The sequence below is a fragment of the Diplotaxodon limnothrissa genome, linkage group LG14, assembly GCF_057381915.1.
Source record: "Diplotaxodon limnothrissa isolate DT_005_m linkage group LG14, D_limnothrissa_male_GT1.1, whole genome shotgun sequence".
NCBI lineage: Eukaryota > Metazoa > Chordata > Actinopteri > Cichliformes > Cichlidae > Diplotaxodon > Diplotaxodon limnothrissa.
Window position 1 is genome coordinate 18,781,882 of NC_140609.1, and position 11,964 is coordinate 18,793,845.

General features: G+C 40.1%; 1 protein-coding gene across 1 annotated transcript; it reads left to right on the forward strand.

The window, feature by feature from the left end:
• Window positions 1–345: 345 nt before the first annotated feature.
• Window positions 346–7,895, forward strand: siae (sialic acid acetylesterase). Its single transcript, XM_085370732.1, has 10 exons — window positions 346–487; window positions 768–929; window positions 1,190–1,344; window positions 1,542–1,680; window positions 1,941–2,109; window positions 2,244–2,326; window positions 2,405–2,538; window positions 2,732–2,886; window positions 5,065–5,251; window positions 6,475–7,895. Exons 1-10 carry the CDS (start codon window positions 433–435, stop codon window positions 6,736–6,738), a joined length of 1,503 nt encoding a protein of 500 aa, XP_085226858.1. The 5' UTR covers window positions 346–432; the 3' UTR covers window positions 6,739–7,895.
• The last annotated feature ends 4,069 nt before the right edge of the window (window positions 7,896–11,964 follow it).

Below are 11,964 nucleotides of genomic sequence, written 5' to 3' on the forward strand. Positions count from 1 at the left end.
GCCTCTGGAGAACTTCAAGACATGTTGAGAAGGTAATTTATCCATTTAAATCAGCTGTGATGGATGTCTTAGTATCCGATAAATGTAAAAAAAAAAAAAAAACAACAACAACAACAACAAAAAAAAAACACAAGAAGAGATTAAATAATGTGAATTATTTATCATCATAATTGTTTATCAAATTTGGACAAAATGTTTCGTGGAATAGAGCTCCGGACGTTTCGGAATTACTAAAAACGCGGTTGATTTCTTTGGCTTTTATTTTGAAGGATCACGAGATTTGCGCGTCAGCTGCTGGATGACGTCACGACATCGACGCACAAATACCGAGTCCCGAAACGCAAGTGACGTTTGTATCTGTTACATGGACTTTCGCCAACAAGCGCGTGACTTTTCCCCACAGCTTTCTATTAATCATGTGATCGTGTGATCATGGCTGCTACACTTTGTGTTGTTTTTGCACTTTTAGCTTCTCTTCACACTTGTGGTGAGTGCATTATCTTTACGCTGCATATTGTGGCAGTTTTCGAGTTTCCAGCAAGCCTTGACCTACTTAATGTAAATCTAAACGGACTCAATTTTTTATGTTGTGTTTTTTATTCATCTGCACAAGTTTTATGATTCCTTGAAACTTTAAATAACCAGGAAGTGAAATTGCTGAGACGAACACTATCTTTTGCAAGTGTCCTGGGCTGACATAGGCAGCATTAATCTTGCTTGTTTTTTTTTCAGTGTAATAAAACAATAAAACTTGTTGGTGTGTGTAGATGGGAAGCTGCGTTTTGCCTCCTACTATGGAGACCACATGGTGCTGCAGAAGTCTCCAGAGAGAGCTGTGCTGTGGGGATATGGCCCCGAGGGTGCACAGGTTACCGTCTCCTTGTTAGGTTTATTTAAACGGCAAGCCTCACTGGTCACTGTGACAAACGGTAAGTACAGCACGTTGTTGTCAAAGACGGGATTTATCCTGATGTCTGTACTATATTCAAACTAAGTGAAATTGACGGCAGCAGATATAGCGGGTACCTCACTTTTGTTTTGGGGCTTGTATTCTGTAACTGTGGTCACTGACCTAGTAAAAGTAACAGCATGTTGTGCCTCAGATTCAGTCTATGAATTTGTCTTGATCATGTTTCATAGATGCTACAATGTTACACATAGCTAAAAGTTTTGTTTCTTTTTCTTAAAGGCATTTGGCAAGTGACCCTTGACCCTGTTGCTGCTGGTGGTCCATATAATGTGACAGCAAAAGTTCAGAACGATTCAGCTACTCTTACAGATGTGCTGTTTGGAGACATTTGGATGTGTGGAGGGCAGAGCAACATGTGGTTTAACATGACTCAGGTAAGGTTGTCTGTCTCTGTGCTGACATTCAGGTTTTGCCTTATACCTGGTGTCAGCTGGGACATGCCAAAACCCTCTGCATCTTTGCCCAATTACAAAAGAGCCATCAAACATATAAGGCAAAAAGCAGTTTCTTCTTAAAATGTATTTAATCATTTGTTAAAGCATATCTATTTTGTTTACTCACTCTTCACCAGATTTTCAATGCAACAGAGGAGCTGTCTGTTGTTGCTAAGTATCCTTATGTCAGGCCTTTTATGGTAGCGTTGAACACAAGTGGCATCGAGTTAATGGATCTGATAGAAGTAGAGATTCCCTGGTCTGTGCCCACTGCCAGTAAGATAAGATTTTATTTTCATTTTAAGTATTTATTGAGATATTGGAAAATGTGTTTATACTTAAAGGTTTTGTTTTGGATCATTGAACATTCATATAGTACTTTGCATCTCTCCCTAAATTCAAGCTATGGTTTTATTGTGGTTTCAACATATGACATTAGAATATGGTCTCAGGTCAAATAAATATCAACCATGATGCATATATACCGCTCTTAGCTTGCGTTATACTGGTTGATTAATGAACAGCTGTGTTTCCAGGTGTGGTGGAAGAGTTTTCTGCTGTGTGCTGGCTCTTTGGACGTTACATGTATGAGACCTTGAAGTACCCCATAGGACTGGTGGAGTCCTGTTGGGGTGGCACACCGGTCGAAGTGTGGTCATCTTCAAGAGCCCTGAAACAGTGTCAAGAAGTGCCAGTTGTAGACGGGTAAGGACATAAAGACACATTCTCCAGCTGTCTGACTGAAGTTAAGACAGCAGTTGTTTCTGTGTGTTTAATACCCATCAAACATGGTCTGTACTAACTGCACTGTGCATGTTTTCTCCATGTTGTGATCTCAGACCTAAAAAAAATTCTATTTTGTGGAATTCAATGATCCACCCATTGCTCAATATGACCATCAAAGGGGCCCTCTGGTACCAAGGTAAGACTCCTTATATCACAGGTAGGTTTGGCGTATTCAGTGACTCACATAAACTTCTGGGGTTTATCACATTTTCAGGTGAGGCCAATGCAGAGTATAACCAGGACAAGTACAACTGTTCCTTCCCGGCTATGATTGATGACTGGAGGATGGCATTTCATCAGGGCTCAGGGGGGCAAACAGCTCCTGACTTCCCCTTTGGGTTTGTCCAGGTCTGTTAGGCATTGGTTTAACACTAACAAAGAGTAAACTTGAAACATTTTTGGTGTAGGTGCACCATTACTGTAGCACTGTAGCATCCAACAACACATGGGCTTCTCTTTTCAGTATAAGTGTAACATAGGCCGATTTATAACATTGTTTATTGTGTTGCAATGGTGATGAGTGATTCCTCTACATGTGCAGCTGTCCACTTACATAAAGACCTCCAAAGATGATGGCTTTCCAAACATCCGCTGGCACCAAACAGCAGACTTTGGTTTTGTTCCTAACCTCAGGATGAAGAAAACCTTCATGGCTGTGGCTTTGGATTTACCAGATGCAACTTCGCCATATGGCACGTAAGAACAAGTGAAAGCATAGAATTTTTGTTATATCTAGTGTGTACAGTGGGGGAAATAATTACTGGATCCCATGCAGAATTATTTGGTTTGTTCACTTACAAAGAAATTAAGTCTCCAATTTTTTTGGTAGCTTCATTTTTGTGTAGAGAGACAGAATATCAACCAAAAATCCAGAAAAGGCAGTTTACATAAAAGTTATACATTTTTTGCATATTCTCAAGCTAAACATTAGTACTTTGTGGAAAAACCCTTGTTTCCAAACACACAAGTTTATTTAAATTCAGTCTTATTTATGTAGCGCAAAATCACAAAAGCAGTTGCCTCAAAGCACTTTGTATTGTAAGGTAAAGACAATAATATATAGAAAACCCCACCAATCAGATGATCTGCTATGACAAAGCTCTTGGCGACAGTGGAAAGCAAAAACTCCCGTTTAAATGGAAGAAACCACCGGCAGAACCAGGCTCAGGAAGGGACACAGTCATTGTGGGTAAGGGGAGGTGGACAGGAAAAAAGAGACACTGTGGAAGAGAGTCAGATATTAATAAGAATTGGACATATAATCAAATCAATCCTTATACAACAGTTGGAAGAGCTTGGTCTGCGTAGCCGGCAATAAGTCAGACTGGTCCCGGGTGGGCGTTGGACTCCGCCAGGGCTACCTTCTGTCACAGATTCTGTTCATAATTTTTATATAATTTCTAGGCCAAGGGGCGGAAGGCTTCTGCTTGGGCAGTTTCAGAATCTCGTCTCTGCTTTTTATGAATGATGTGGTTCTGCTGGCTTTATGAGATAGTGACCTCCAGCTCACACTGAAACGGTTTATAGACAAGTGTGAAGCGGCGGAAATGAGAATCAGTGCCTCCAAGTCTGGGGCCATGGTCCTCAGCCGAAAAAGGGTGGAGTGCTCACTCTGGGTTAGGGACCAGTTCCTGCCCCAAGTGGAGGAGTTTGAGTATCTCAGGGTCTTGTTCACGAGTGAGGGGAAAGGGGAGTGGGAGATCGACAGACGGTGCTGCAGTAATGCAGATACTCTACCGCTTTGTCATGTTGAAGAGAGAGCTGAGTGTAAAAGCGCTCTCGATTTACCAGTCGAGCTACATCCCCACCCTCACCTGTGGTCACAGACTTTGGTTAGTGACCGAAAGAACAAGATTGTGGATACAAGCAGCGGAAATGAGCTTTCTCCACTTCTTCATTATTTAACAGACATGTGATGCAGTTCTCTATCCAGTTGAGTATTAGTATGCAACCTAACCCAACAATGTAAACTGTATTTTCATACATAACCATCAACATTTCAGAGGCCGCCTTTAATAGGCAAATTTTTCTCAAAGGTATGTCAGTCACATTGTACTGTCTTAAGATGGACAGACTGTACAACTCTTTTTAGCTAATATTTTTAGCATTCTACCCAACATTCAATAGCCACAAGGAGCTCTCCTCTCGTCAGATGCCAAGTGGGTTTTGGTGTCTTGGCGAAGGACTCTTCTACATGTGGACAGGAGAAGGTGGGGATTAAACCTCAAAACTATAAATAGCCATTGGTCTATCCACTCTACAAGCTGAGGCACACCTGTCACATTTGGGGATGAAAATAGACTAGGTAAAAAAAAAAAAAAAAGGAACATACCCCTCTGATGTCACTGATTGTTTGTGGATGGTGAAAATACCAAAGTCAAGGCTAGCTGTAAATGTTGCAATTTTTGGAGCCAAAAGTGGCAATTTATGGAAAAGAGGATGGAGTTGGTAAGTGGTACTTGACCCTTACCTGATGAGAGGAACATGCCAATTTTACCTCTTGTCTATAAGGTAGGTGTCTAACCTGGTAGTATCAGTTCTAGATTAGGTACTGGAATTAACATGCAGGCTGTTTTTCACTTACAATGGCAGAATTGGTTCTGCATTGGTGGGAAAGAGATGAGTGATGCTTAAAACTCCATTTAAGAAACGTACAATCCAGTGCAGATTACTGAATTTATCTAATGTCATCATAATCACTTATGAGGGAAAGAATTATGTATTTGATGATGGCGTTGATTATTTTTCAGTGGTACGGCTAGTGTAAAGCTAACTCTAAACAGATACAAAGTATTGAGAGTACAAATATTGGATTCTAGTTTATATGACAATCGGATTGTTTATAAAAATACTGATGTGGTTTTTCCGTTTCAGGATCCATCCCAGAGACAAGCAGGATGTAGCCTATAGACTGACACTGGGTGCTAGGGCTGTGGCTTATGAGGAAGAGAACGTTCCCTTCCTCGGACCTTTCCCCAAAGAAATTGCATCCACTCAGATGTACGTCAACATTACCTATGACCAGGCAGTCTCTGTCACATCATCCAAAGACATCTTTGAGGTAAGGGTGGCAGGGATGTAAGCTTGAGTTAGCGCAAATCCTAAAACTTTAGGGTTGACATTTGTATCCCTAGACCCCTTTCAAAAGTGTCCTACAGCAAGATATCCATCCGTCCATCCATTTTGTTCTGCTTATCTGGGGCCAAGTCATGGGGAAAACAACCTAGACAGTTGGCCTCAAGCCACCACCTCCACCTCATCTGGGGGAACACCATTCCCTTCCCACCCCAGGATATGCCCAGCGTGTCCTGGACCTACCCCAGGATATCTGCCTGGTGGAATATATCCATAACACCTCGCCCAGGCAGCGTTCTAATCAGATGCCACCACCTCAGCTGGCTCAATGTGATGTGGAGGAGTCATGGCTTTACTTTGAGTGCTTTCTGAATGACTGAACTGTCTCTCAAACTAAGCCCAGCCACACTTCACTTATTTTTGCCACGTGTATCTGCGATCTTATTCTTTCAGTCATTACTTGGAGCTTGTCGCCATAAGTGAGTGTAGGAATGTAGATCAGCTGGTAAATCAAAAACTTTGCTTTTATACTCAGCTCTTGGTTCACCACAACAGATTAGTACATCCATCAATGCAGAAGCTGTACCAATCTGTCATTTTCCAGTTCCCCTCTCCCTTCAATTGTTAACCAGACCCCAGGATACTTAGACTACTCTACTTGGGGCAGCAACTCATCCTAACTTAATTACAACAAAGCACCTGATCTGGAGTGAGAACACCATCCCTTTTTTTGCTGAGAACCATGGTCTCAGACTTGGAGGTTCCAGTCCAATTTGGAGGCTGCCACCCTATAAAGCTTACGCCTTTTGAAGCCAACAAATTCAAAACCAACAAACTGGGTGAAGTCCAAGAGCCACTGAACTGAATGGCTCATAGCAGTGGGTCAGATACCCCATACTCCTGAACCCTCTCAAACAGGATCCTCTGAGGGACGCTTTCTCCAAATCCACAAAGCACATGTAGACTCGTTGGACCGTTGCACCCTGCATTCCAACACTGTCCCTACTGGTGTGCAGGTTGTGTGTGCATATCAATGAGAAACATTGTAGAATAGTCTGCACAGCCTGGTTAAGTTACTTCTTAGATTATTTACTATTGTAGTTGTACTCTTATAATCATGCACTTAAAGAATATTTAGCTGTAGTCAGTACTTGCTGTGATGACTTCTAAGTCAAAGTCACTTGTTGTTCTCTTGTCTTTTTAATCAAGGTCTGTTGCTCGGATATTTGGGCTCCATGTGGGCCTAAGTCCCTTTGGCTTCAAACTCCTATAGTGGGGTGGGATCTGACCACCATCCAGGTGTCAGCTGCTGTGTGTCAGTCGTCTGAAGTCGCTGCTGTTCGATACGCTTGGAGAGACTGGCCCTGTGAGTTTAAAGCCTGTCCCGTCTACAGCGCCAGTTGGATTTTACCAGCACCTCCTTTCATCATCAATCACTCTTCATGGAAAGGAGGCATTTGGAAAAGCTACTAACCCTGAAACTGTGACAAGACATTTGTCTCTATGGTCAGTTGGGATAACTGGGCACGGTGTTGATTGGCGACCTCTCCAGGGTTTGTAATAGGCTCAGAGCAGCTTGTCTGTTCATTTTGTAATTCCATTTGGTGAAAACACTTTGTCTTCATGAAATTTGATGAATAAAATAATAAAAATCTCCATACCATTTCTTTATTACTTTGAATATGACCTTTTACTTTAAAAATAGTTGTATTTCATTGATCAGACACATAGAACTAATAAAAATAATCCCTTTATAGGTTTCACAGTACAGTGTAATGTATCAGCAACAGAATGGTTTGAAACTGAATTTTACTTTCATTGTCAAACTAAGGAAACATTAAGCAATAATCAGTGATCACTCTCTTCATTTCCAAATGAGCCAATGAGCCGTATATTTCACAGCCTTGTTATTAGACACCCTTTCAAAGCTGCTCCAACAAGGTTGTTCTTCAATTTGACAACTGCATCACTTAACAGTGGAGCTGGAATGTGATATGCAAGCCTACGAAACTTGAATTAAAAACAAAATCCAAGTTCTACAGTATGTCTCACTGTTTGGATTAAGAAAAAAGCCCAACTGTGAGACGTACAGCTGCTACTGAAGTTTTACATTGTGGTAATTTCAGTTTTATGTACTGACACAGATCTTTAAAGCAGTTTGCAATGGTTGGACATTAATGGTGGCCTCTGTCTAACATCATGTACAGGACGTGGACATTTCACAGTTCTTCCATTACTTTATTCCCCAACCAACAGCTTTCCTATTCTCCTGCCTATAACCATCAGCTATCTTGGTTATTACTGACATTCAGTTTTAAATAACATGCCAACAGAACGCAGTGTGTTCATTTGTCTTTGCTGAAGCCAAACAGGTAATCTCCTTTGGTAAATAAGCACCTGGCTGGTAAGCTGTTGGATAATTAATGTTGCATCTGCTTTCATTTTTCATGCTGTTGTTTTAGTGTATAGATGTTAATTACTGTGGCATTCATAAGGATTCACCTCACAGCAACACACCGTTCTGTGTATCTGAGGAGGATGTTTGCAAAACCTTATCTAGCAGCTTGTTTGGTTTGGTGATCACTCGCTGTAGTGGTGTAATAACTGATGGTATCTGATTGTGGTGTGGCAGACATGTTGGAGTGATTGGGTTTCTAAAAAAAAATAAAAAGTGCTTTATAGTTTTGTTTTTCTTAGAGCTCTGGTGTTAATATGCGATCAGGCTTCCGTGTTTACCTTTGTTGGAATTTGAGAAAATGAGTCACTCAAAATAAAACTGCACAAACAATTTTAATTTGCGTGGGATTTTTTAAATTTTTTTTGGGAGGGGGGTGAAGAATCATGTTCTCATTGCTGTATTTGTATATTTCTTTCTTTGTTTCTGAAGTTCTTAACTAATTTTCTGTGCCGTCCTTGCAGAGCAGCAATCACTGTGATGATTTTTAGGTGATTCAGTCAAATTTTCCTGACTACTGTAGTTTTTTGTTGTTTATTTTTGTTACAAGCATTAATGAAAATGTATCAATCGTTATAAAATCAAAAATAAACATTGCACTCTTTTTGTTATCATTTATGCTTTCCCACTGAATCCTTATGTCATGTTTGAGTTTTACATTAACGAATAAAGCATCGTTTCCTGTTTCAGAACAGCTGATTAGGCCATAATTTACATGAATCAGGAAGGATGGAAAAGTGATTTCATCCCGGTCAATTCTGTCATCATCACTGTATAAAATAACATTTTAATTTAAAGTGTATAATTTTATAATAATTCATCTGTAACCTGACAGGGACAAATTCAGGAGACAGAAACTGAAGAAAAAATCTTGAGAAACAAATCAGAGACCGCAAAAGACGGATCTTCCCCCAGATTATGACCATTTCATTGTCTGAATAATTATTCCCTAAAAATTTAGTCTATTGATGTAAAGTAGTGACCTCATATTCTTGTTTTGTTTTGCTCTTTAACATTACTGAAAAAAATGCATCATAAGATTTAGAGAAAAAGTCTGCTTTAATGTTCCCCAGCTTAACCATTTATAATATCATCTAATATCAGCCTTCACTGACAAATAATGGCTTACTTAGGCAGAGATGTTTTACTGAGTTATAGTTTATAGTTCAGCAATAGTTCCAGATTTAACTAAAAAACTACAGGACAAGTTTTCTAAGTCTTTGATGAAAACCTGGAAAAGCTGTTCAGTCAGAAAAATAAATAAGTTAATTAATTGGTTAATACACATTTGTTTGATACATTAAAGTACATGCTGATGTGGCACTAAATCCTTATTTGTATATGTAAGAAATGAGAGGGAATGAGAGTTTATAGCAGTTAGTTTTGGAGCTGCTTCCTCTAAACCAGGGGTCTCAAACTTGTGGTCCGGGGGCCACTAGCGGCCCACGTCACCCCTACTTTCAGCCCATATATTGACGTGAGGAAATATAATGCGATTTGGCCCTTGAAGTTACTTTTTCTGTTAGGGAGGATTTGTTTGTTGTTGAGTGCAGTGTTAAATTAAGTTCTTTAAAAAGCAAAAAATGATTTAATATGAGCAGAGAGTACAAACATGTTGAGGGATTGGCTGTGTTAGTTCAGTGAGAGAGTTGTTTGTGAAAACAATTTTCACTAGCAGTCAAAAACTAATGTGTACACTTATGTCTGCATTTTTATTTTGTCAAATATAAACAAAATCATAGCAGCCAGAAAGAGAGTAACAACTTGTTTATTTGGTAGTTCAATGAAACGCTTCAGTTCAGTGAGAAAAAAAAAATTGCGTTCACATTTGCAGTTTTGTCTTGTTACACAATAATTGAAATTTATCCATCTTCTCCCGCTTTATCCGGGGCCGGGTTGCGGGGGCAGCAGCCTAAGCAGAGAAGCCCAGACCTCCCTCTCCCCAGCCACCTCCTCCAGCTTATCCGGGGGAACACCAAGGTGTTCCCAGGCCAGCCGAGAGACATAATCTCTCCAGCGTGTCCTGGGTCTGCCCCAGGGTAAATTGAAATTTAAAAAAACAAAACACTTCATTTTCGGAAATATTTGAGGGTGTTTTCTTGTTTGTTTGTTTGTTTTTTGTACTACTTAAACACTAAAGAGGCCCTCCAATGAGATGACAGTGCCAGCAGTGGCCCACAGCTCATTTAAGTTTGAGACCCCTGGTCATTACCTTCCTGTATTTCCCTGAGGATAGTAGCTCATACTCTGGAAAAATATATGGGATGGATCACTGGCAATTTTATAAATGTGATGAATCACATTTATTTCATATTTTGACTGGAGAGACTGATACTCTTTCCTAAAATTTAGGAAAGATGTTAGATTTTGTTTTTACTGCAAGTGAGTCAAGCCGGACTGCCATCCCAAATAGCAAACCTTTCAGTGCTGCATTGAAAATGAAGTCTGTTTGTTAATTTCTAACATAAAAATCAACATAAACTTCCCATTTAAAACATGTATCTATATAGATGCCCAAATACCTATATGAGCTAACCTGCTCTGTTGTACAGCCTTAAACACCACTGGGTCATGTACCCATATACCTTTAGGGTCAAATATAATTTCTTTCATTTTGTTCACTATGGAGACCACATGGTGTTGTAGAAGTCTCCAGAGAGAGCTGTGCTGTGAGGATATGGCCCTGAGGCTGCACAGGTTACCGTCTCCTTGTCAGGATTAATGAAACAAATGAAGCAAATCTCACCATTCACTGTGACAAACGGTAAGTACAGCACGTTGTTGACATCTCTACTGATTGGAAACAGAAGTCAAACTAAGTGGACCTGACAGCAGCAGGTATGGTGATACCTCACTTTTGCTTTAGAGCTTCTATTATGTAACTGCTGTGAGGGCATTCAGGCAGTGATTGTAAAGTTTTGAATCAATCAATTGCATTTGGGTAAAAATTTGTATCGCATTGATTTGGTAATTTTACTTGATCGCAGTTCGTGTATTGGTTTGTCTCTTTGTGTTAACCCTAAAACAGACTGGTGACCAGTCCAGGGTGGACCCTGTCTCTGGACCTATAGTAGCTGGCTCCAGCCCCTCCTTCCATGATGTGTTCACAAACATTGAACACTTACATTTTTACCAGTTGCAGCTTGCGATTTCTTAGTAATGTAGTTTGTAGATGCTAAATAAATGAAAACTAAAAGTTTCATGATGCTGCGGTGGGGCCAAAAGACAAGTTAAGCATGTTTGTTTGTCTGTAGCTCATTAGTAAGACGCATTCTGCTTTGCTCACCTGCTCTGCACACACACTAAACATACATTGCACTTTCAGTGTCGCCATAGGGTTGGTCTAAACATCCACAGCACTGTCTGAAAAACTGAAATCAATTTGAAGTTTTACTTCCTGTTCAAATACTGCCTGTCCCACACTCAGCCTGGAGCAATTTTCTCAATCTGGTGCCAAGTATCCTGTTCGATATCTTTTCAGAGGTCCCTTCACCATGTTTTCTTTAGCCTACCTCTTTTTCTTCTCCTCACTTGTGGGCTCCATGTCAGGGCTTGTCTGGTGATCTTGTTGCCCGGTTTCCTCAGTGTATGTCTAATGCATCTTCTACCTGTATAGCTACTTGCTTTGCTTTTCCCCCACAGGTCGTGATTACAGATCTTTGGCCAAAAGGTCTCCAAAATTTTGCTTGGGCAGCTGTTGATGAAGTTCTGCATCTTATTGGTGGCAGCTTTTGTCATCTTCCAATATTCTGTACCATAGAGCAACACTGATTTCATGTTGAGCTGTAGATTCTGGTCTTCAAGTATTCCTGACTTTACAGCATTTAACGGCACAAAAGTGTGAGAAAATCTTCATCTGCATCATGAGTAATTCGACTAATAAGACGTCTCATAATCATCATCTCATACATTTTAATATTTAAAAGTACAAAGTCTAAAATGTAGACATGCTTATTAAGGAAAATACAACTGGAAGAGGGATGAGCAGACTTTTCCATTTTGCAGTGTATGCATATTTTGCCTCACCTCCAAATAAGAGCACACTGTGTTTATGCATTAGAGACTAACATCCTGGCTTTACAGATGATAGCAAACACAATTTTGCACTCTATTGCACATTCAATAAGCACGCATCTTGTCTTATACTGGCCAGGTAAAATAATAACTGAAATCACTAAAATACAACACAACACAACAGATGTGTCTGCATGTGAAACCAACTCTACACTTGAAAAGTGTGGGGA